At 26.5% G+C, this 27,490-nt stretch overlaps 2 protein-coding genes across 4 annotated transcripts in view; both read right to left on the bottom strand.

The window, feature by feature from the left end:
- Positions 1 to 1,744: 1,744 nt before the first annotated feature.
- LOC122847444 (focadhesin) lies at positions 1,745 to 6,302 on the bottom strand. Its single transcript, XM_044145129.1, has 5 exons — positions 5,768 to 6,302; positions 5,195 to 5,685; positions 2,461 to 5,118; positions 2,047 to 2,371; positions 1,745 to 1,919 (listed from the first exon to the last, which is right to left on the bottom strand). The coding sequence occupies exons 2-5, from the start codon at positions 5,674 to 5,676 to the stop codon at positions 1,767 to 1,769; spliced, it is 3,618 nt and encodes a 1,205-aa protein (XP_044001064.1). The 5' UTR covers positions 5,677 to 5,685; positions 5,768 to 6,302; the 3' UTR covers positions 1,745 to 1,766.
- A 2,668-nt stretch (positions 6,303 to 8,970) lies between these two features.
- LOC122847441 (zinc finger protein 608) overlaps positions 8,971 to 27,490 on the bottom strand; it is a 39,453-nt gene continuing 20,933 nt past the window's right edge. Inside the window, exons 3-5 of one of the 3 annotated variants that reach the window (XM_044145122.1) lie at positions 18,309 to 18,432; positions 12,886 to 16,254; positions 8,971 to 11,434 (exon numbers count right to left, since the gene is read on the bottom strand). In XM_044145122.1, coding sequence (XP_044001057.1) covers positions 11,364 to 11,434; positions 12,886 to 16,254; positions 18,309 to 18,432 — 3,564 coding nt within the window. In that variant the 3' untranslated portion in view covers positions 8,971 to 11,363. Of the gene's footprint in view, positions 11,435 to 11,575; positions 12,311 to 12,885; positions 16,255 to 18,308; positions 18,433 to 27,490 lie in introns of those variants that run through there. The other 2 variants (XM_044145123.1, XM_044145124.1) reach the window with 2 other exon arrangements.

Raw genomic sequence — 27,490 nt, 5'->3', positions numbered from 1 at the left:
ATCTAGTTTTAATAAATAATGATGATGATGATAATATTATTGGTCCAGTTCCTCCTGCAGTCAATTTTGATGAGTTGTCAAAATTGCAATATCTTAAATATTTAAATTTGTTGAATATGCGTAATTTCCCAGATAGCAGTATAATTTCTATTGCTAATTCATGTAAAAATCTACAAAAATTAGAGATGGATTCATGCGTTAAGATTACTGAAGCAGCTCTCATGTCTATAATCAGCTTGGAAAAATTAGACGAAATAAGTGTCAGTAATATGGATGGTGTTACAGACAATTTTATCAGTAAATTGAAAGGATTAAATACACTTGGCTTGGTATATTGTAAAAATATCACTGATGCTGGTATAATCGAATGTATAAAAAATTGTCCAAATCTTGATACTCTTTGTCTCCCAGGCTGTAACATTACAATTAAAACATTTACTGGCGCTGATGAAATAACCAAAAATCGTATAAATAATATTGCTTTGTGTATAACTTATGACAATTTTGCAGAAGCTTCAACGTTTAAAATTGAATCTAACTGGTTGTTCATTCATCCTCAAGTTCACAGAAATATCAAATGAACTAAAAAGTGGAGTGAAGGAATAACAAACTGCTCTTCAAAAATATACAGAACTGGAACTTCTGGAATATTTAGATTATGGCTTCGCGGATAGAGTCTCCAGGAATGAATTTGTAAATACAATATTTACGATCTCAAACAATTAGAAAAAACTTCTAATTATATCAAATCATGATAATGATATTGATGATAGAAATATTGAACCAATTCTTCTTGCAGTCATTCTTGATGAGTTGTCAAAATTGCAATATCTTGAATATTCAGAAGTGTCAATTATGCATTAATATTACTGAAGCAGTTCTTAAGTCTATAATCAGCTTGGAAAAATTAGAAGAAATAAGTGTCAGGAATATGGATGGTGTTACAGACAATTTTATCAGTAAATTAAAAGGATTGAAGATACTTGGGTGTGAATATTGTAAAAACATCACTGATGCTGGTATAATTCAGTACAATTCAGTGTATGAATGAATGTTCAGATCTTGATACTCTTTGTTTCCTTCGCTCTAACATTACAATTAACACGGTTACTGGTGTTGATGAAATAACTAAAAACCGTATTAATAATATTGCTTTGCACATATTCTTTGAAAATTATGCTAAAGCTTCAACGTTAAAAATTAAATCTAACTGGTTGATTCTTGACCCAGAGATTTAGTAAAAGTTAGAATAAAGTAAAAGAAATTAGTCATTTGGGATTTAGTATTTATACATAGTTGTTAAGTTATTCATATAATTTCAATATATTTTTATTAAAATATTGAATTAATTTTAAAAAATGTAAATTATAATTTTTCTCTTGTTTTAGAATTATTGTTAAAAGTATTAGTGATGATAACAACAGTAATTCTGAAATAATAATATAGTAATATCAATAATAATAATAATAATAATAATATACCTAATTAAAAAAAATTAAAAAATAAAAATTGACAATTATTTACTTACAACCCTGAACCCATCCCATAATTTTTTCAGAGAATCCATCATTGTTCATTATATGGCCCATAATAGCGAGCACTGGTCACCAATAGTCACGGTGCTCATTCTTATTGCGTATCTTTTTCACCATCATAATAATTATTGCTGCTGTATCATCGTAATTATTGTTCACATACAAATTTAATTAAAAGAGAGGATAAAAAAAATAACAATATAAATATATATATTTTTATTTTGATTTTTATTATAAATCAATTGGACCTTTTGTGGAAAAATATTTTGTCCAGTAGTCATTCAAATGTCGTTGATTTTTCAATGATATCAATGAGTTGTGATAAGCACTCTTGTATGAAGTTGGTAGACAACTGGTTCTCATAAAATGCAGCCATTCCATTGTCTGAAAAAATAAGTAAAAAGAAAAATATATTAATAATTAAACTATCTTTATCACTAATTAAAAAAATGACTGATAGTGATAAAGATAAATTAATAAGTAATTATATTTTTGGTATATAATAAAATACCTGCTGCATTGCATCTTTCCAATGTGGCATTGTAGAAAGTATTGATATTGCTTGAGGAAATAATGACACTCTTATTTCATGTGAATTGACAATTGATAAATTATTTGACAATTGAATTGTACAATTTTCAGTTGCTTCAGAAATTATTGTTACAAATAATAAATCAGATAAAAATTTTGCTGATTCAATTGATTTGTTGTCAGATGTATTGTGAATTGCTGCTTGTATTTGACACATTAAATCCCAACACCAAAGAACATTTGATTTTTCATGTTTCAATTCAGATTGTATGTTTTTCATACATTCAAGAAAACATTTATGTACACTAAAAAAAAAAATAATACAATATCAATAGAGATACAATTTATAGTTTAAGATTAAAAATTTATACATTTTAAATAAATTAAAAATTACCCTGGTAGTGGTACTGCAGCTCGTACCATTTCATTCATCCAACTTAATGGTATTTCATTGTCACGTTTTAATACCAATCCAGCACGTACAATAATTGATTTTTTTAATTTATCATTTGTTATATCATCCCATACACTTGGTAGAGTTATTCTTTCAATAACTTCTGTTGGTAAATCAACAAGTGCTTTAACTAAATATTTAAATATTTTATTATCAATATCAATTTTATCTAATAATTTTTCTAAAATATTTGTAAGAAGAGTTTCATTGTCATGATGAACAAGATCATTTTTAAGAGCATTTGAATAATTATTCATTAGTATTTCAAACATCCAACTGCCATTTTCAATATCAACAATAGCACGATCAACAATATAATTTGTTGTAAATTCAATAAATGGTCCGACAATATTTGATGTAACACCACGACAAATATCTTCTAAATGTGTACACAATTGCCAAGCTTTATCAAAGTTTTCATTTCCAGATGATATATTTTTTGTTGTTTCTTTAATATAATTACTGAGAAATTCACGTGCTGATTGACTAACTGCAGATTGATGACATGAAATTGTTATACCATAATTCCAAGCTTTGTCTGATATTTTAAGTGCTGAATTAAATATTTCAAATTTAATTGGTGGCAATGGTTTGATATATTTGTGAGAATATATTCTAAGGCACTCAAGAACAATTTTTTGAGTTTCTGGAGATGATGGATATTCATATTTACGTAAAAATTCACCAACAGCTTTTGCTAATGATTTTTCAGGAAGATATTTAAAATTGACTGGTTCACCCATTGGCCACATGTAAATACCTGAACGAAAACTGTGCAATTCATCACTGATAAATTTTATAATTAAATCACCAGCAAATTTACGAGTTGGTTCATGAATAATTTGAAGCATTGTAATCCAACATGTACTTGGAATATATAATAAGCCCTCTTCTTCTTCTTCATCATCTTTGTCTACTTGTTTTTTTTTACCATCAGTATTTTTGTTTGTAATTAATTTTGATGGTTTTAAATGACTTTTAAAATTATCTGGTAAATCAGATAATTCCATTTGTTCAACAGTGTATGCTGACAATGCATTAAATGCACATTTAACAATATCCATGTCTCTTGTTGTTTCAAATAATGCATATTCCCAAAGTTTTGTTAATGCAATACGAAGTAATTTATCAAGATCTTCTTTCAAATGAATTGTATCAACAGAAATATCTTTAAAAAATTCACAAATACTCTGTACGACAATTGATCTTTCTTCTTTATTCATTTTTGGTGATAATACTTGCCAAGTTGAACATACATCAGCAACACCTGATACACAAAGAGCTGATATACCACGTAATGCAAGTGCACTTGCACCACTATTACCAGTATCAGTACATTTATTTAATATAAATGATAATAATGGCACAAGTTCAGCTCCATGCTCTGAACGATTTTCACATATATACTTCATTGCATTTGCACATGTTACATTGCCTTTTAGTGTTGTATCATTTTTACTAATGTCAATTAAAGCTGCAAGAAGATGACGATGACAACGTGGTTCAATTTTCCATGCTTTTAAATACAATTCAATGGCAAGATACTTAAGTGGTTCACCAGCTGCAATAAGTGCTTCCAATGTATGAATGACAATTGGTACATTTTCTTTACTGACAACCATTTCTGGTATCATAAATAACAGCTCATTTGTATTATCAACTTGTTGTGTATTTGATAATTTATAAAGTACTTGTGATAATACACTACTTGCATAGTTTGGATATTTTTTAATAATTTTACATAATATTTTTCCAGTTTTTGTTAATATTTCTAAATTATTTGTGTATAGAAAAATTCCAGATAAAATTATTTTATGTTTGTAAATATGGCTTTCTGTAGATTTAAATAATTTATCTAGCCATTCAATAAAATTATCAGTTGACCATAAATTCATACAAATACAAATATCAGTATAAAATTGTATATTTTCATGAGCATGACAAAGTACAGAGTGAATTTTATTTGTAGAAAAATCATGTGTTGATTCATTCCAATCATTTTTATTTGTTATTTTGTTAATTAAGTTTGTTGCAATGTCCAATGCTTCTGATGATAAAATATTTGCATATGCCATCCAGGGTAAAATTGATGCTACCAATGAGTAAGCTGAATATTTATCACAATTTAATTTATCAAAAAGCATTGAGCCAAGTTTTATGATATCCAACAAATTAGTACTTGGACTCATTGGTACCATTTCAGTTAAAAGACACATGATTAAACTACCAATATCTTTATCAACATGCTCAATGACATCTTCCATCATAACAATGTTTGGCTTAAAATCACAATTTAATCGTAAAAGTTCAAGAGCTGTACTCATTATCATTGGACTTATTGCTGTACAATAATCAATGTTTTTATTTGATACTAAAAATTCAGCTAATTCTAGAATTCTCGTATTTGTATCGATGCATGTTATTGAATCATTTGTTCGTAGCCATTGTAAAATATTCAATTGAAGATTTAATGTGCCTGGTGTTTTAATTAACAAGTGCCATGTTTGTTGTCTGCATATATCTGACAATTGTCCAGTTGGACTACACAATACATACATAAAAACAGGCCTCAGTAATTCAACATAATGTTTTAAATATCTGTAAATAAATAATCAACAATTTATATGATTATTTCTATAGCTTATAATAATGATAATAATAGTCTGATACATACTCTGGCTTTGATTGATGAATCATTGTTTGCATATGACCAAATATATCTCTCCATGCATCATTTTTTAAGTTCATAACAGTTATCAATGGATGTTGTGGTGCTTTTATTGAAAATGGACAATTATAATCATCATTAAAATTAAGCATTTTTAAATTTAACACAAGCAAATCACATATTGCTGATGTTAATGATGAATAATTTTTAGTTTCACCAAGTATTGCAACAAATTTTGATAATGTTTGTGGTATTGTTAATAATCCATTGTTGACTAGTGATACAATTGCCTGACAAGCAACTGAACTTGTTATATAATTATCACTTTTACATTTCATAAATAATGTATCTAATTCTGATATTTTTGATACATCACCATTTTTTTCATTATTTGTTATTTTTTTTTTTGCTCCATCCAATATTTTTGATATACCATGTGTTATTAAAACTGGATTATTTGATGATAATTTATACCCCAATTCATCCATATTTTGTAGCTGTTTTTTTTTAAATTAATTTTTTATTAATAATTAGGGTTGATTTTTAAATAATTAATTTAACAATTTTTTGTTTACTTACGTTTGTTTATAATTGTTGTTATTGTTATTATTATTGACTTGTTGATTTTAATTGAGCATGCGCAAAAACATCTTGTTGCTCTTGTGGTGGGGAGCTTGATTCCACCAATACCCGCTGCAGTGGTGGGGATCGTACGGCGCCACTAGAGAAACTTGCGGGTTGCGGAGAAGAGAATCAGTGCTGAAATTTATCTTGAGGTGAAATCACGTTCGTTTGAGTGTTGAAATTTTTTTTTTGGTTTTTGCGCTTTTTTTTTCTGTGTGTAGAAGATGCTCAATAACGGTGGCTGGGTTTTTGTGGTGCTCTTGATCTCTCTCATTAATCTGGTACAGTTCATACTCATTACTCATTTTTATTATTTTATTCATTACAAAAATAAATTTTCAACGTTTTCCAATTAATTTTATTTAATAATTTTTTATAATTTTGTGTGATTTTGTCATATAAGTCGGCGGCGTCCCTTTTGCTCACAAAATGGCCGCTCAACCGACGCGTTGAAAATTTATTTTTTTTTAATTCATTTTTTTTTCATAATTTTATCATTAAATTATCATCTCATATAACCCATTTTTTGTTTTTTATTCCTCCAACGTGCGTGTATTTTTTATTTACGTTGATAAATTGCTCAAATTAATTAATTGTTAAAGCCGGTTTTTTTTTTTTTTTCCGGCGTCTTGCTAACAATTAATTATTTTGCGCATCATCATTCGCATTTATTTGTTTTTCGTGAAATAAATAATTACTCATCAATAAAAAACTATAATGTGCGACATTTTTATGTAAAATTATGCGTTTATGATCGTCCCGAGTTTTTTTTTTTTTTTTATTTCAGGAAATTATAATTTTATTTTTTATTTCCCTCCACAAAAAAAATGCCTTCTTCATCGTTGAACAAAAATGGCTTTCTTTCGGTTGCAGTCTTTTTTCGATAGATGGCCGTCGTCTCTAGTTAAGCCGCCATCTTCGATGAAAAAGAGCGCCATTCTTTCTACAAATATGAATTCCGTTTTATGCATCCTTTGGACTCTACATTTAATAATTATCAAAAAATAAAAAAAAAAATTTCCGAAAATAGTATTTATTATTATTTTTAATAATTTATCATATTTCTCTACTTGAGATGAATGAATTAATAATTTCTAAATTATTTTTCATTATCATTGTCTTCTATGTATGATAAATAATTAAAATTAATTTTTTTTAATTAATCTAATCGTGTTAATAATTTATATACTATGAATTAGGTAGTATAGAATTAGCAATAGTCAATTTATTAATAAAAAAAAAAAATAAATTGACAATAAAATACTATATTGGTAGAAAAAATATAGACGTCAGTATCCAATGTTATCAACAGCTAGTTGTTGCTTCACGAGTCCAAGCAACCCAGCACCACCTAGATGATCTTGAAATTTTTGGTATCGATTTTAACACAAAAATTACTTTATAAAATTTATTTAAATTGTGAGAGTTTTCAAATGATTTATTGCTTTCAAAATTAATTAATAAATAGTTGTAAATTTTGCCATCAATCAGACCTAGACTAGACAGGCTATCATAGATCATAGTAATAAAAATTATTACTGTTGGATACTCATTTTAAAAATTCAGTTAGTCTATCAATCAAATAATAATTTTGGCTTCAATCTTATCTCTCATCTAGCTGAATTTTAAATTGCGATGCTTATCATTAATATCTAAAATAGATTTTTTAATTTTTCCAATGAAATAAATAAATAATAATATTTGTTTTTAATTTTCTTCTCAGATTTTTTGAATATAACTAACTTGTAACTGCAAATACGAAGCATGCTCAAGAACATCTCAACGTCTTGGTGATGGTCTTTTTTTTTTTTGCTGACATTGCTGATAATGTGAGTTTTTGTATTGATTAAAATTTTCTATTTGCTTCAAACTTCGTTGCTTCAAATGATTATATATAATAATTTATTCAGCTTCAAAGTTCAAGCTAAAAATAATAGCTCAGGGTTTAATTTTTTTACATAAATAAATTAGATATGATAGATGATAAAATTGAGATTTTTTAATATATTTTATTTGTATGGACAAGTCGGAGCATAGTGCACATTATTTTATATATATATATGTATAATAGTTTGGGGGGAATTGGGGAAAAGGAATCAGAGTACATTTCTGGAGACTGAACACAATATCTTACAATTCAACGACAAGAAATTTGCGTTTTTCTCTTACCGTTTTTTTTAAATTTTATTTTCAATAAGTGTATTTGCTTTTTTTTCGGTATGTTATGTATTTAATTGCATATTTATATACTTGAGTCTATGATGTAATATGTCAAAGCACAATAATTAAATATTTGCACCTTGAAAAAAATTGTAAGATAGAAGAATTTTTTTTTCTATTTTTATATAATATAATATAAATCTTTTATTCTCAGTCAACTTTGTCTCAAATTATGCAATTATTTACGATAAATATTAAATGTATATCCATGAATGGTTTTTTTTTTTTTTTTTTTTATTTAAATAGTTAGACAATATTACTTTTGATTTTTCTAAATAATAAAAAATAACTATCTCTCTCAGTGAGAATTAAAATAGAAAAAAACAAAATTTAATTGTTGAAAATTTTAATCAGCAATTGCATTTTTTTTTTTTTTTTTTTTTGATATTAACAATCTATTTTTTTTTTTGAAAAGCAAATACATTGTACAGCCTATACAATTATTGATACACCGTTTATTTAAATATTTTTTTAAAATTTAATATTCTCAGTTTATTAATTATTTTTTGTTAATTAAACTCCATTTTGCTGGTGGAGAGTACAGGGCAGGTACTTAGGCTATCTGTATATTTTCATAAAAAGCTTATTTTGTTTTTTTTTTTTTTTTTAATTTTTGTTTTACCATTGGTATGTTCTGTTATAGATATATATATATTTTTTTTTTTGTTCTATTTTCCTTTCATTCATTTTTTCATTTTATTTTTTTTTTTTTAAATCACAGCACAGCACCAGCATTCATTTTAAAGCCTACCCCTTCTCCGCTTATATTATTTTTCCAACTGCAAATATGAAAAAAAAAAAAAAAAAAAACCAAACGTTTCATTTAAAAATTGTTTTTTTTTTGATTTGGCATTTGCAACACTATGCGGTCCAATGATTTAAAAAAATTATTCATTTTCAATTTTCTTGATTTTATTTGTTCAATTAATTTTTCTTTCTCTCTCTCTCTCTCGTTATCGCAATTGTAATAAAATAATGAATCGTAATTAATAAGTCGTTACCGAACTAATATTATGTAGATTTTTTTTTTTTTTTTACCTAAATTGTATACCTTTATATTTATAATTATTACGTTGTTTTTTTTTTTTTACTTTTTTTCATTTTATATTTTAATTTTTAAATCATTTCCCATTAATAAATTCTTATTTTCCACATCATTATTTTTTTAGTAAACAAATATCATTCTACTTATTAAATTTTTTTTTTAAATTTTTTTATTTTTTTTCATCATAGATTTACAGTTACTTATAACGCCACTTAGTTATTTAGAATCATGATTTTCTTCTGACTTATGAATTATAATTTTCTTTATAATTTTTTTTTTTTTAAATCGTGTTTGTTGCTTGTATATTATTTTTTCTTTTAAAATCCCTTTTTTTTTTTATTTATTTATTAATTATTTGAATCGTATTCTCTTTTTATACCAAATACATTATATAATAAATTTTTAATTTTTTTTTTTTCTAATAGATTATATGTATAAGTTCAAGTTTATTAATTAATTATTAATATTTATTATAATAGTAATTTTTTATTTCTACAAAAATCGGAGCTTGTATTATAATAATATACAGTAAAATACATCGATTTGGACATCGGGGTTTTTTTTTTTCCATACATCATTTTCATTTATACATCCACACAAGTATACACCACTTTTTTTACTTAAATTGTTCTTTATTTTTTCTCACTGTTTATGTTTTTTACTTTATTTTTTTTTTTTACTATGCACATAACTTTTTATAGTTACAAGAATTTTCACTTTGTGTCAACTCTCGTGGTGGTTATTTTCATTTTTAATTTTCCCATTTCAAAAGCATTCGTATTTTTTAATTTAACATTTATTTTTTCATATAAAAAAAAGAAAAAGCTTTTTTTTTTTTTTTAACCCACATTCACGGAGAGTTTTTTTCAGTCTACCGAGACTTGCTAGTTGGCTAGCAGGTCATAATATATATTTAAAAAAAAAAAAAAAAAATATTCATAAATATGCAGTCATTACCATTATTTTTTTCAATTTTATTTTTCCACTTATATCTAATTTCAATAAATTAAATTATTTATATATATATTTTTTCATTTTGAAATTATTGTGGAAGAATTACAATATTCATTACAAAACACACCTATACAATGTGCCGTATGACTTGGCTAATGCTGCATAATATGCATTTATTATTTAATTATTTTATTTATCACTAATTTACATTTGCTACGATCAAAAAAAAAAAAAATACTTATGTACATATGATAAATTTTAATATCTAATTGTTTATGCACTTAAACATACGACCGTCATATTAATGTTTACTTGTTGTGGATTATTTTTCTGTTTCTTATTTTCTTATTTTCTAATTTTTTTCCTTATCATTAACGTAATTACAATATTTACAAAATTCTGAGACAATTAAATTCTCATATTATCTTAAAAACTAAACGTAGTCAATACAGAGTATTATTTGCATATTTTTTTTTTTTTTTTTTTTTATTAAATAATTATTTATTAAAAAAATTGATAATAATTAATTTATATATCAATTAATTATTATCTTTTGATAAAGAAATAAAAATCACATTTATCGATATAAAATGCATGACCACGAGTGCACTGAATTTGACTTGTGACAAGATCTTTTTTTTTTTTTTTTTATTTTTTTATTTTATATAAAAAAAATAATATTACTATATTACATAAATAATAATAATATTATATTATTAATAAAAACAAAAAAATAATAAATAAAAAATAATGAAATAATAATAAAAAACATTGCCACCCGCTAAAAAAGTCTAGCCATGATTTATCTACCGTGCCAATCTTTCACTCGACTATTATGGAATTAATAATGGTCCCCTTCCTCTGTATCATTTCATATTCATTACCAAATTACATTTTTTTAAAATTATTATTATTATTTTTTGTTAAATCCATTACTTCCAATTGGAGTTTCTTTTTTTTTTCTTCATAAAAAATGCTAGTTTATTCATGAGATAATTTTAATTTTTTATTTTACGTATTTTTGTCATTTGAATTTTAAAAATTATGGTAAAACCAGTAAATTTGAAATGCTAAAATTGATCTAATATTATTATTATCATTTTTTTATCTTAAGTAATGTTGCCAAGTGCATGAATAAATATTTTACAATAAATTATTAATTTGTTTTAAAAAAAAAAACAAAGTTACATACACCGGTTACAATTTTTAAAATACTCATTGTCTGGTTGAATTGATGTGTGAATGAACAACACCTGTGATACTTGCGTTGCTTGATTGATGTGTATGATGGGTTTGTGAAGAATTTCCGGCAATTGTTGCGGGGGCCGCGGGTCACTTGGGTGGAAAGGGTGAGATCACCGAGGCAGCTACTGCGGCAGCCTGCTGACTCGCCAGGACTGCCGCTGTAATCACACATAATAGATATGATTTTTTTTTTTTTTTTTTACAATAAATAAATAAATAAATATATATTCATTTTTTTAATAATATAAATTAAATTTTTTATAAATATTTTAATTATCATCAATGAATTTATAAGCCATCAGCGATCCCACCCGACTCCAGCTCAAAATATTATTTTTGATTGGCCATTTTTATTGGAAGGGAACACAATATCCATATAATTTTTTTTTTTTTTTTTCATAATTAAACAAGAGAGCCTGCTGTTTTTTATATTATTACATTTTTCGTTTAAATAAAATAAATAAATTATTTAAGGCAGTCAATGATTGTTGTTAATAAAAAAAAAAAAAAAAAAAAATTGATTAATTTGGTTTTTGGTTATTTTGGAAGACTAACTGTCAATTAAAATGATTAGTTAATTTTCTGTACAAAAAAATGATAATGAATGATATGATTTTAAATAATACGAAAATAATATTGCCCAGATTTTTTAAAATAATTTATAACGGGCAACAAATGATCAGAAAGAAGCACGATAAATAATTATCACAGTCTGAACTATTCTATTTTCTATACAGTTATTTAATAATTAAAAAAAAAAGTTATAATTTTATTTTTTTTTGTTTTTCATTACGTTCTATATAACACATTTATCGACTTGTCTGTTAATCTACTTGTTTAATTTAAAAAAAAAATAAACAAATAATTTTTTTATTAAATATAATATTGAAAATCATGATTTTTTTAATAACCGAAATTTATAAAATTAAAATATAAACGTCGAAATATACAACTAAATATTTACAATGTTCTCACACACAGCTTCGTAGATTAGTTCTCGATCTGGCTCACTCCTCTGCCGATTCACTCTCGACCTGACAACAAAATAGTTATTTTGATTTTTTTTTCTTTTACTTTATTCACCGAGTTAAATGATTTTTTTTTTCTTTTTAAATGCAAAATTTATATCACGATCAATATTAACTAGAAGATGAAAAAGTAAATCGTTTATTCATTGGATTGTCTTCCCAGAAGCTTAATAAAATATACCGTTGAATTAATTCAACTTGAAGAGAATTTAATAATAAAAAAAGTAAATAAATAAATAAAATAATTTAAAAGAAAATAGATAGAACCCGAGCTGATTGAATAAATTTTAATAAGATAAGAAAAAAGTATAAATATAATAAAAATAAAAAGACAGAGTGAAAGAGAACCGTAGTTAGTCCCAACACAAATTATAATTAGATAATAAAATAGTAGAAGTTGTAGTGGTAGTAGTTGATAGATAGATAAATATATTTTATATCATTTGGTTTATTTATTTATTTATTTTTTAAATCGGGGAATTGGCCATTTAATAATTATTATCAATATCCGATTTAAATAAATTGAGTTGGAGTCGCGTATCGCTGAAAGCCTTACTGTCAGGGTCTGACGAGTGGCTTACCTCCATAAGGAGCAGGATATTGTCCTGTTAGTAGTGGATAACCAAGTCCAACGTGCGTATGATGATGAGTATGTACATGCCTCTGTGGTGGTGGTGATCTACTGTCTTTACCAATATTACCACCACCACCACCAACACCAGTATCACCAACCCCTGATGATTGTGGATTACCACCAGGCACTTGTTGTTTATTACCCTGTTGTTGTCCTTGACCAGTTTGTTGTCCTGATCCAGTTGTTGATGTTGGTGGACCACTTGGTGGCCTTGCTGGTGATTGTCCAACAGATGATGGACTTGATGATGATGCTGTTGTTTTTGGTGTTGGTGATTTTAATGCACGTTCTTGTAATTCATGTATTTTATGAGCTGAATAATATTGATTTGCATGATGTTGAAGTAAATCAAGTGCTTTACCACCTGGTGGACGTGATAAATCTTCTGGTGCATGATAACGTGGCATTTGATGTAAATATGGATTACCAGAAAATGGTCCTGGTACAAGCATTGGACTTAAACCACGATATACTGGATGACCTGGATCAAATGGTATACCACCATAATGTTGTGGTGGCATATAACCAGGATGTATATATGCATATTGTGATGTTGGTGGTGGTGGTGGTCCTTGTGTTTCCATTGTTGGTTTAACACCTTCTTGTTTATTTTTATTATCATCATTTTTACCAAGATCTTGTGGTTTATCTTGTTTTGATTGATGTTTTGGACTTGGTGGTGGTGGTTTTATTTGTTGTGAATTTTTCATTGGTTCATCTTTTCTTCTTTGTTCACCAGGATATAAATAATACCTTCTATCATCTTGTACTGGTGGTGGAAGTGATTGTTGTTGTTGTTGTTGTTGTTGTTGTTGTTGCTGTTGTTGTTGCTGCTGCTGTCGTTGTTGTTGTTCACGACTTTGTGAACCATGATATACATGATAAGGACTCATTTGACTTTTCATTTCTATACTTTCTTTAAGTATTTGATGATTATCATGTTGTTTATCTTTCATGCTTGATTGTGATAATGGCTCTTGTTTTATTTTAGCTTTTATTGTATCATGACTATCAGTTTCCATTGGTTGACTTTGCATTTGTGATTGTTGCGTTTGTTGTTGAATTTGTTGAATTGGTTGTTGTTGTTGCTGCTGTTGTTGCTGTTGCTGTTGTTGTTGTTGAACAGGTTGTGGTTGATATGGATAACCTGGTGGTATATATCCACCATAATTACTATAATAATGTGGCTGTTGTTGAGGTGGTGGATTTAATTCTTTTTTATCCTTCTCTGAATTTTGTAAACTTGTCATTGAAGGCATTTGTGGTATATTAAGAGGTTTCATTTCTGTTTTAATTGGTGTTAAATCACTGGGTTTTTGATCATTAATTTTATCTTGTACATTTGGCACCAAATACGGTGGTTGTCCATAATATGGAAACATACTAAAGTGTGGTGGCAAATGTGCTTGTGTACCAGGTTTAACATCTTTTTCTACTTGTTTTAATTTATCAGCAGATTCAGCTTCTAATACTGGTGCAGCATCATCAGATATATCTGAATATGCTGGACTTTGTACATCTTCTCTTCCAGAATCAACAATTGGTTGTTCAAGAGGAGATGGATGAGGACTACCACCAGGTGATTTACGTGATTTTTTCTTGTATCCCTGAGGTTTTGATGTTTTTTGATCTTTATTTTTATCTTGTTGTTGTTCAGGCATTAATGCTGCAGTTGGTCTTACTTTAAATTGTGGCATTTTAGTATGAAGACCAACTGTTGGATATTGCATATGTGATTGAACTGGACTTTGTAATGGTTGTTGCATTGTAGCACCAATTTGACCTCCAAGTCCTAAATGTTGTATTTGACCAGGTGATTGTTGTTGTATTTGTTGTTGTTGAATTTGTTGTTGTTGTTGTGACTGGTGTACTTGTTGTTGTACTTGTTGTTGTTGTACTTGCTGTTGTTGTAATTGTTGTTGAACTGGTACTTGCATAAGACCTGAATGTGCTGGAGCTGGTTGTCCCAATGATCGATCAATACTATGCTGTATTGGTTGTAATTGATGGGCAGGCTGTAACTGTGGCTGTGGGCTTTGATTCAACGTTTGTACTTGATTAACAACAGATGGATTAACAACAAGTGAAGGTTGTTGTTGTTGTTGTAATTGTTGTGGTTGTTGTTGTAATTGCTGTGGTTGTTGTAATTGTTGTGGCTGTTGTTGTAGTTGCTGTGGTTGTAATTGTTGTGGCTGTTGAGGTTGTTGTAATTGTTGTAATTGTTGTGGCTGTTGTTGCTGTAATTGTTGTTGGGTTGGTGGTGGAGGTGGTTGTGACTGCTGTTGTTGTTGCTGCTGCTGCTGCTGTTGCTGCACAACTTGTGGCACCACAACTTGTTGAACTATTTGGGGTGATTGTGATGGTTGAGGTGGTTGAGGTATATTTAGAGGTTGTGGAATTGGATGTGGTGAGGGTATTGGCCTTGGTGATTGGCTCAAATGGGGTGAAGGACTTTGAGGTGGATTTACAACAACAGGTATTGATGATTGCTGTTGAACTGGTCGTGTATTTGATTGAACAGTTGGTCCAGGTAAATCATCTTGTCCAAACCTTAATACACCAGGTTTAACTATACTATTTTTTTCACTTGATATTGGAGTTGACAATGAATCTGTCGTTGTTGGTGTTGGTACTCTTGGTGGTGATGGAGTCTCTGGTGGATTTGATACAGGTGGACTTGTTGGCCTTACTGGTGTACCAGTTTCAGTTTTATCAGCTGGTGATTTAACTGGTGTTGCTGGACTTGGTACTTCAATATTACTTTCATCATTTTCTGACATACTTGTAATACCATCATCTGCCGAACCATGTGCATGTGATTGATGATATTTTAATCCATTAATATGTTTATATTTTTTACTACAATTTGGCTCTGGACATTCAAGTAATACTGGACTTGCTGGTGGTGAGCCACTTGGTGGTGTTGGTGGTGGTGCTCTTCTTTTTGTTTTTTCTTCTTCTTCTGGACCACGTGATTTTCTTTTAGCTGCTGGATCTGGTCTTGGTGGTACAAATGGTGCAGGACTTGGACTAGCTGCTGGTGAACCTTGTGCACCACGACGACCTTTAGCACCACCATTACGTAATTTACTATGTACTGAACTACGTGTTTCAGTAAAATTACTTAAATCATTTCCTGGTGTTGCATTTGCTGCTGCACGACCACGTTTCCCTCGACCCTTTGGTGTTCTTGCATCTAAATCACTTGTTGGTGAATCACAAAAACGTGGTGGTGCCCAATCATGTCTTGTACAATCGAGTAGCGTACCAACGTACGTTTTACCCCGCCACGTTACATTTACGACCAATACACCTGCAACAGAAAATAGGAAGTCCCAAATAGTAATTGTCTGGTTTGAATAAATTAAAATAACTAGATTATTTTAATTTATAATATTAGCAACAAAAAAAAAAAAAATATTCACTAGTTAAACATCCGGTGATGGCAGCAAGTGGCTCATTATTATCATCATATATTGTTAGCTGGTAAAAAAAAACAAAAAAAGGCAAAGCTAAAAGAAAGATAATAAGAAAAAAAAAAAAAAACAGAAAAAGTTTAGATGAATGGATGATATGAAAATACGAGAACCGTGGAACTTTTTTTTTTTTTTTTTTTGTATTTGAATGAACAAACAAAAAGTTGGTAATGCTAGTTGGTTGGTGAACCACAATTGTGGTGTGTATTCGATGGAGTGAGAATTTTGAATCTTCATGAAAGACCTTTGGCGATATTTCAAGTATATATATATGTTGAATAGCGTATATACATATATGTTATGCACAAAGTGAGGTAGAAAATAACAATAAAAATAAAAAAAAAAAATATCAAGCTGATAGAAGTGGGATAAGAAGAGCCAACACAAGCAATATGAGAATGAGAAATAAATGTGAGTAGAGAGAAAGAGTGGATAAGTAGAGGGGTTACTTGCGATAAAAAGGTATAAATGGGGAAGAAATAAAATAAAAAAAAAAAGGTAGAGAATTGTGAATTGAACATGGTTGGTTGGTTTGGTTATAGCAGACTTGAGTGGAGTTTGCTTCAAGTAAAGACCCAGCCACTGCTTTTTAGACCATATAGACTTTACCTCTAGAGCACTTTGTATATATTCATCTCAACTTTACCAAGTGATTACCAAGACAAAACCATAATATTTTTTTTTTCAATTTATATTTTTTTACTTTTTTTAACAGTCAATTGTTAAATAATTTATTTATATTATCATTATTATTTGAGTACTCTTTTTTTTTTTTTTTTTATATTTTATTTAAAGATAAAATTTTCATCACTCTTGATGAGATGGAAAAATAGGTTAAAGACGTGTAAAATTGAAAAGTTTTTTTTCCATTTGCTATATTATCTATGAAGTAAAAAAATAAAATAAACGAAAAAAAAAAACATAAGAGTTAAATTTAATGTGAGTTTTGATGTAAAAGCAATAAAAGTCAGTTTGTTTGATGGAAACGTACTGGCTTGGATTTATTCAATTGGAATTCAATGAATATATGGATTTTCACATATAAATTTTTGATATGATCATTCATCCTTAACCCGATGATTGATTGAATCACAAAAATAAAAAGTTTTTAAAATAAGAAAAAAATATATAAAAGACTAATAATAATATTATTTTTGAACAGAGATATATATAGTTACAAAGTTTAATGATCAATTGTTTGAAATTATTTGAAAAAAGTAAACAGTATTATTTATATTGTGTCGATTAATTGAAGAGACTTTTAGATGTATTATTTAATAAACACAGTGATAGATAAAATGATGAAATACATGTTAAGTTAATGTTTGCACATTTAGCTAATAGATGCTAGATAGTTAAATTTTGTCGAGCGTTTGTAAAGCCTGAGGGTTGAATATTAGCGTAATATCAACAACTCTCTGCTTCACAAGCAACTCATTAAACTTTGTAAACTATGTTTCAACATGTCAAATAGTAAATTTCATGTCAAGACAATATCTTTCATTGCAAAAACTTTTATTTTATTTTTTTTTTGGATAATTATATTAAAACATATCATGTAGAAATAAAGTTCTTTATTTTATTTTAAATTATTAATGAGAATAATTAAAACAAGGTGTCTGGATGAGTGAGAAAATCTACTTGATGACGAAGATTAAAACAAAAAAGAAAAACTTAATTAATTTAACATTCAAATATATACGAGAACAGAAGACTCAAAAAGATGAGATGACAAAGTTGAAACTTTTAAATTCTCTTTTCTACGTTTATTTTTCTTTTTTTTTTCTTTAACTCTCTTGTGAATTACCATTTTTTACCATAAATTTTTAAGTGTCATTTATAAAATTCCATCAAGACATATAATAAAATTAATTAAATCGTTATAGGTCCTCACCTCCTTCAGTCTCATGCCAAACAATTCCCTCCAATGTTACTGATGTGCCAGGTTCACATGGTCCTAGACACTCGGGTTCAGTTATTGTCCCAACGCTAGTTCCAACACACACGTCAGACATGTCCTAAAAAAACAAACAAAAAAATTACTTATTAAATTGATTCAATATTGCCAAATATATGATGTTTTTTTTTCTGATGATTTGATTCATTTAGATGATGAAAATTTTTGTTTGTTTGATTCGTTTTATTTTGTGTATGTGTGGGTTGTAATGTGTAACAGATAAACAATAGTTATTTATACTTTATTAACTATATTGTATTTTATGAAAACTACTAGATAGATTTAAATTCAGCAGACAAATATTAATTGTACAAACACAAAGTTGTATGTATTATTGCGAGAAAATCTAGTTGATGTAGCAAAGGATAATGATTAAAATGAGGGTAGAAGTATGAGGTTTAGTAGGGGAAAAATAATGATAATAGCCAAAGAAAATAAGGGGTAAAATATTCTAGTTATATTCACAAAGTTTTTGAGTATTTTTCATTTCACCCTATTTTACGTTTTGTCTTTGTTTTCATCGTTTCACTATTGCCACGGATTACAATGATGAAGTTTGAAATGCAAATCGTTGAGAGTTTATGCTTATACAGTTGAGTATATACTCTGTTGTATGCGAGTTGTGTATATATGAAATTCTTTTTTTTTTTTTTTTTTTTTTATCTACAAAGGTATACATGAGAAAAATAAGTATAAAGACAGAAGAATAAGAGAATCATCCATAATTACAGAAAATGTGTATATGCTTTTTATAATGTCGAGAGAGAGTGTGTGCTGAGTGTACAAAAGTTGTTTTAATATTTTTTTTATATATATACCCTTACAAAATTTATTATCATATAATAATCATCATAATAATAACAGTAATAATAACAACAGCAATATTTTATATGAAAACCAAAAAATCCTTGAATAAGGAAATTGAAAAATAAAAAAAAACAATTATTCTTTTTAATTGGTTTTGTTATTTTTATAATTAAATTATTTTTTTTTTTTTCATGTCGTTTGATACTTGTTGAGTTTTCATATAATTTTAACTTTAATATAAAAAAATATATAAAAGTTTTTAATATAAATAATTTATTTTTTTCTGAACGAAAAAATTTTAATTTATTATTTTTTTTTTTAAATTTAAAAACATCACGTTTTTACACTTGAAATTTTCTGGTTGAAAAATATGAATATATCATTTTTATTTTTTCGTTATGAATTTTCCGGATTTTTTATTTACCTTTTTATTGAATAAATAAAAGGTATTATTAAAAAACGTGTGGATATTTATGAAAAGTGTTAATTGAAAAAAATAAATAGAAATCAAAATAAAAAGTTAAGTATTTATAGTAATTCTTTGTTTTGATGTATTTTTTTTTCTTTTTTTTTAAATGACATTATTGTTGTTGTGTTGTATTATTATTTTATTAAATTATCTGGGGGATTAAAGCAAAGGTATATATATATTAATTAATTAAGTATAGGATTATAGTTGGGGATTATCTCAATGATATGATATATATTATATGTGTTGACGATGCACTGATGTTTTTTCAGGGATTACGAATGAACGTCATCGACAAAGCTTTTGAAAACCAGCAAGAGGGCGTATAACTGTTTTACGGTTGTATTTCTGTTTTATACTTTACGAGTTTTATTTACTATATACATATGAAACGATGTTATACCGTCAGACGAATGAACTATGTATACACAAATGGAATATGAACAGGCAAGCAAAAAAAAAAAACGTACATATAAAATGACAGAAAATTAAATTTATTATTATTATTAATGAAAATGAAAAAGCAGAAAATCAAGATATAAATATGAGGTATAAAAACATGTATATATTTTTTACGCGAGATGTAAATTTAATTGAAATTTTTTGAGATTATTTAGAAAGAAAAGTATTTAGAAAATTTAAAAACTATTTTACATTTACTCTGAATAACTCGAAATTACTTTGCATACAATTCGGTAATAATATTTCGTTCTCGGTTTTTTAAATATTTATCATTATAATTATTAATTTACTAAAAAAAAAAAAAGATGTTGAAAAAATAAAAACTGTGATATAAAGAGCATGTAAAACGTGACTAATGAAAAGCGTCAAGGATGATGGAAAAATGTAACGAATATAAATGTTAAAACAGGGAAAAAATTGAGAGAACACACGACTCCATATATTGCATGTAAAAATAAATGAAAAAAAAGAAACAAATTGTATGACAAAAATTGTAATTGTGCATGGAACTCGAAACGAAAAGAGGACAAGGAGATATATGAATAAAGTAAAAAAAAAAAAAAACTAAAAAGTATTTGAATAAATGAGAATTTAAAAATAAAAAAAATGTAATATTACAAAAAAAAAAAAAAGATGAGCCGTTGAAAATGAGAAATATTTGAAAAAAAGAAAATGATAATCGTCAAGTTAAATTGCCTTTGATATAAAATAACATGTTAATAGTTATTTGACGATTTTGTGGTATTCAATATGCATAAATCCACCCTATAAAAAAGTTAAAAAAAAAGTGTTTTTTATAGTTAATATATCCCCCCAATTTTAATGGCTTTATTTTTACGATAACTTATACTTGTTTTATGATCATTTTTAATACCTATTTTATATATACCCTTCATACAACCAGTGCTTTTCAACACATAGATGAAATTTTTTTTATTTATTTATTTTCTTTTATGATAATATAAAATAGCCTTACAGCACACAAAAGAGACCCTTCAAGTTTTATTGATTTTACGGTTCAATGCTTTACTTCGTTCGATTCCATAAATTCAACAAAACTCTTAAGCTCAATTTTCACAATGATTAACATTATATTTACTATTATTTTGTTCAATACATTTTAACTTGTGCTATTATCATTTTTTCGAATCAAATATAAAATTAAATTTTATTATAAAAAAACAAAAAATACATAAAAGTATACATTTGTTTTTTTAAATCAAAAAGAATAATATTATTTTGTTTTTATTTTTATTTTATTCAATTTCAATTTATTGATCGATAAACTATCCATTTGTGAAAATAATATTTGATTTTTTTTTTTTATTTTGTTTGATATCAACAAATATGATGGGAAATTGAAGACATAGAGTAAAATGAAACTGGTTTTGATATTGATGTCATTCTCTTTGAAAAGCCAATATCGAAAGACATTGACCGAAGTAAATATATATATATATAAAAAAACAAGGTGCACAAGAGTGAAAAGCTGAGAATGTTGAACAAAGAAAATAAAACAAAAAAGAAAAGCTGTATATTGGAAAAAGACGCGACAAAGAATAAAAGTTTTAAGGGAGAGAAAAAGGGGGATGAAAGCTTGAAGCTTTCAGGCACAATGTAGACATGAGTCTCGTGTCTTCTTGGTAACCATCTTATGTATATTATATATATATAGATGAACAAGTTAGAAGCCTCGTATTGGTGTGATGAGAAAAGTGGTGAAGACCCGAAGGATCGAGTGCAAGCAAGTACACTAGGGAAAAGAGGCAGCCATGTTACTTTACTTTATGAATATATTCATGAATCTTTGCCGCATACACATATACACACACAAAAAATATACACACATATATGTTAAATTTACGTTGTCTTGTAAATGTCAAGATAGTTAACAAGTAACAGTGTAGCTTGGCATGTTAACTATACACAAAATGCACCAACCTACTTAACAAAAATTCATTAACAATTTTTTTATATAAATAAATTTGAAAAAAAAAGATTATTATCAGTTTTTTTATTTATTTTTATATTTTTCTTTTATCTCAATTTTCTAAGATTTAAATTATTTTTTTTTAAATTAAGTTTATTGATTTATTTTTCAACCGTTTTAATTTATTTTAAGTTTTAAGCCAAGGAAAATTATTACTGTTATTATTTCTTTTTTTTTTTTTTTTATTTATAATTTTTTCATTTGAAATAATTAAATAATTATGAAATGAAAAATTAAAATTTGCAAATGTAAATTTTTATTTTATTATTTCAACTGTCTTGTGTATTTAATAAAATTAAATATTTATTTTTTTTTTTTTGATTAAAAATGTATATGCAACTTCAGTGAGTGAGTGAGTGTGTAATTTATAATTTCATATTTATTTTTCATATCTCAAAGATTATCATCATGATAAAAAGAAATATGAATATTAAAAAAAAAAAAAAAAAATTTTAATGATAAGTTGTCTGATAATTTCAATCATAAAATCGACATTGATAACACCATTTGATATTCCAATTGATGTCAGCTATATATATTTAATTTTTAAAGCGGAAATAGAAATGGCAAAGTCCTCGGTTTGCTAATTATGAACCAATTACCGTTCCCCGGTTGGCACGTTACGTGCAATCACGATTCTAGCAAGACGATTAAGTTCCTCTGCATTGCAGACTCACTTGTTACAATGTGCATATATCATGCATATATATTGATAAGAAAAAAAATACAAAAAAAAACGATTTAAAAACTGGATAGGTGTATCTAAAGATATATCATAAATTTAAGTATCAAGTAACTTCAAGTAAATTAATTTAATAAGACAAAATAAAATATTTTCTTTGGTGTTATAAATTTTTGTGTCCATATGGACATTGCCTAGGAGACATCTACATTTTAATGTTGCTCGGTAAATGCAACGAAACGTAACGAATCGTTGGCTTCTCAGCCATGAAGTAAATGAACAAAATAATAATAATAATAATAATAAAATAATAATACAAAGAAAAAGAAAATATATATAAAGAATAAAATAAAAAAAAAAAAAAAGATAATATGAAGAGACTATGCGGGACGTCCCTCTTGGCCATAAGCCGGAGGTCGTCAACTGAACATGAAAGTATACAACACGAGCCCACGCAGCTGTGACTAATATGCCTCATAAATGTTAGTACATGCAGCAACACCATCGTTATTACAGTTAACGAAAAAGATATATATATAAAAATAATAAAAAAACATGAAAAAATATTGTGTTTTTTTATTGTCTTTTAAAGAAGTTGAAAAAGAAAAAATTTATTTGATTATTTTTCAATAACTCAGAATAGACAAGTTGTGTTGAATTTTTTTTTTTTTCATTTTTTTTAAGTAAAGTACAGCTGTGATTGCTTTAGATTATATTATTTTTATTATTTGACTTGACGACACACACTGACTTAAACATTTACGAAGAATCGATGTAGCAGCTGTTGCCTCACTCGGTTAATCAATCACACCAAAAATAAGAGCTACATGATGACGGCTATGGACCAGCAATTTTATTATTATTTTTATATATACTAGTAACGTTGTTTTTAAAATAAGAAAAAAAAAAAATAGTATATAAAATAAAGTCAAGGCGATAAAATAACTTGAGATAATTTATCATTTAAAAGTTATTTAAATTTTGTTAATGGATTATGCAATAAAATGTCGGAAGATAAATTAATGATTTTATAGTGATCAAAATAATCGTCATTTAAATTTTTAACATTATTTTATGTCACTTGAATTAACGTATTATATTGTAAATAAATATAAAAGTTATTATTAAATTTTATTTATTTTAAGAAATACAAAAAAATAATAATAAATTTTTATGATTTTAAATGAAAAGTTTTTAAAAAGTTTTTTTTATTTTTCAACGAATGACTGTGTAGAATAATATTATAATAGAAAAATATAAAAAAAGATGAAAAGTTTTGACTTTGGTACCCGACAAGGTATATTACAGCAATCAACTTTAATGAAAGTCATAAAATGCAGGTGGAAACGACATGAATTCTTGAACATTTAGCTCGAGGATATTCAGTATAAGATCAGTCAGTCAGTCATCGTGACAAAAAATAAAATAAAAAGAAACTTAACGATAATAATAATTTTAATGGATTACAAAGATTACAAGCTAAAGTTCAAATTAAACTTCATTAATATATATATATTTTTTTTTCTATTTTTTCATTTGATACATCATAAAAAAAAAAGATAAATAAATGATAGTTAAGACGTTTTTTTATATAGATATTATATTACAAATGAAAAACACTCGACCCAAAAAAAAAAAAATAAGATTTCTTGTTAATGATAATCTGACCCTCGTTCTCTACTCTCTCAACACACGATCTTTGATGTTAAAAAAAATTAAAAAAAAGGGTTTCAGGGTGTGCCTAAAGGTTACTTTGAGATGCCACTTTTATCCAGCTTTAAAATCCCTCAACAAAGACCATAAAACAAAAAACCAAATAGAAATAACAATAATAGCATGAAACGAAATGAAATAAAATTTTGAATAAAATAATAATTATGTTATTACAAATGTAAATGTTTATATATATTTAAACACCTATTTATAAATTATTAAAACATGATTATTATTTTTAGATAAATTATTATCAAATCGTTCGTATATAAATTCATAGCTACTAAGTTATTCAAGTCATTATTTATTTTCATTCAAAGTTTGTATCTATCAACTGTGCTCATACACCGTGCAATCGACAACAAACACGAAACACTATATAAATAAATATATCTATATGAGTTTTACAATGACGAGTAGCAATTCTATATAAAATAATATCGCGTGTATATATTTCTGCTATATCCATAGTCATGCCTAACATAAAAAAAAAAAACAACACGTGACTTGTTAAAAAATAATATAATCTAACGGTTTATTATATTCTACAGCTCATCAATAAAATAAAAATATATATTTCTATTTTTATATATATGAAAAAAAAAAATCACAAGAGTGTTTTGAATAAATATAAAAATATGCTTGATAAATAATAAATTTAATAATAATAATAAACTTGAGAATGAAAGAAAAAATGAAAAAAAAAAAAAGATGGTTTATTCAACAGCCGGATGTTGAGTGTAGAATAACGAATGAATAAATTGAAATAACAACTGTGTGTGAATAGATATATTAAATAAATAAATAAATAAATAAATATGTTAGTGAATGAATGGATAAATGAATGAATGAATTAAAAATTGAGTTAACAAATTGAAAACAATACCGATATATAAAATTTTTGATCCAAATACTAGAACATTTGCATAAAATTTACTATGCAAATTAACTCATGATGAATAATATTTAAAAAATATTTTCAAATATCAATGTTATCTGAGATATTTGAAATTTCTAGTTAAAAATTTTAAAACTTTATTGAATTTATAAACAAGTTGTTATATTTAAATACATATAAAAATGCAATTTAAATTTTTTGTATTCAAAAAAAAATTTTAAATTACGTTGCATAACTTTTTTTTTTTTTTTCTTCTTTTGGTATTTTCCATTTTCCATTTTATCTAATCTCAGTGCAAAGTGCATATATAGAAAAAAAGTTTTAATATTTTATCGACATATGTTTGAGTAAATATAGATATATGTCTGAATTTATTTGATGTTGGGCGTTCTATTGGCATCTCGACACAAACCCAGCAAAACTAAAATATTGATTTATAACTTGGCGCCATCTCTCAGCAAGCCGCATATAGACGAATTTTGTGTTACACATTCCTCTATGTGCATTTTGCTTTTGAGTATGCTTCAATTCTCCACCCCTATATATTTTTTACCCTCTAATACAAAGTAATTGATGTTAAATTTATATATATAATGACGATAATAGCCACGAAATAGCCTTTCAACTTTTGTCAATTATAATGACACAAAACAAAATAAAACAAAAAAAAATCACATTAAATTGAAGGATGAGTCGCTTTTATTTTTAAATATCATTTATAACGAATTATTTTGTTGTTTTTGTTGAAAATTTTCGTTGATTATTACGATGAAATTGAAGAGAAGGTGGAGTTGATATTAAATAAAGAAAAAAAAAAAAATTAAAACCGTTGAATGGGGAGATCGTGCGGGAACGCGTCAGGCATGGTCGTTAATCGTTCAAACCGCCACGCTAATTACCTACGCCTGGAGCCCACTTGGCGGCCAGATAAAAGCCATGATACTAAAATATATATACCGTCTACATTGCGCCCGAACATGTATATATACAGATACACTTGTCTCTTTTATACCAAAAAAAAAAAAAAAGAATTAAAATAAAAGATATACGTTCTTAACTCTCAGAATATTAGCTCAAATGAGATCTGCATCCGTCAGATCTACAGCGCGATAATAAATCATAAAAAAAAAAACATAATAATAATAGTTATTATTATTATAAAAAGACAATTTTATTATTGTCAAATTGTTTTCATTTTTTTAATCGTGAGTCTTTTTATTTTTACAATTATTATTATTATTTTTTTTTATAATTGTATTGCATGATATTTTTTTTCCTTTTTTCATACCTAGCTATTACGTGAGTCAATCTCGTGTCAGTTGAAAGAATAAAAAATAAAAATTAATAGGAATAAAAAAAAAAAAAAAATAGTGTGTGAACAAACAAGTCGATTATTTTATTCAATTTCAAATGATAGAATGTGAAAAATGTCTTTATTTATTTTTATTTTTCTAACGGAAAGGTAAACAATTTCAGGCAATGTCATTTTAATTAGAGCAGACTTTTTAATTACTGTAATCGGGTATGATGTCTTTGGGTAAAATGTAGAGGGTGAGTTACGAAAGACCGAATGAAAGGAATGAAAAAAAAAAAAAAAGAGACAACTGGAAATGAAGAAAAAGTAAAAAAAAAGATGAAATGTTTTTTCTATCTTTTATTTATTTTTTCTTGGCGTCACTCGGTTACTCAAATGCTTCCATAATTCTTATTTCAACTTTCTTTTTCATCTCTTGAGACCGACTTAACCCTCCTTCCCTTCATCTCAACCCTCAACATCATCCTCGTCGACCCTCTTAACATTTCATTCCCACAAAAATCTCAGCATCACAATTTATTTTTTATTTATTTATTCATTTATTTTTTTTTTTCATTTGTTATATCTCCCGAGGGTCAGTATTTTTTTTTAATGCATGCCCTTTTTTTTCCAAAAAAAACCTTATTTTGCAAATGATATTTTGCTTAAAAAATAATTTTTATATAATGATATAGCTTTGAAAAATCATATACTTAAAAATAACAAAAGATTAAATTTTTTGTTGAAATTATTTTCAAGAATTTATTATAAAAATTTAAGTTGAATTATTTTTAAATAAAATAA

The sequence above is a fragment of the Aphidius gifuensis genome, linkage group LG1, assembly GCF_014905175.1.
Source record: "Aphidius gifuensis isolate YNYX2018 linkage group LG1, ASM1490517v1, whole genome shotgun sequence".
NCBI classification, from domain to species: domain Eukaryota; kingdom Metazoa; phylum Arthropoda; class Insecta; order Hymenoptera; family Braconidae; genus Aphidius; species Aphidius gifuensis.
Note: the sequence above shows the minus strand (reverse complement) of the source record. Positions and strands in the feature narration are given on the sequence as shown.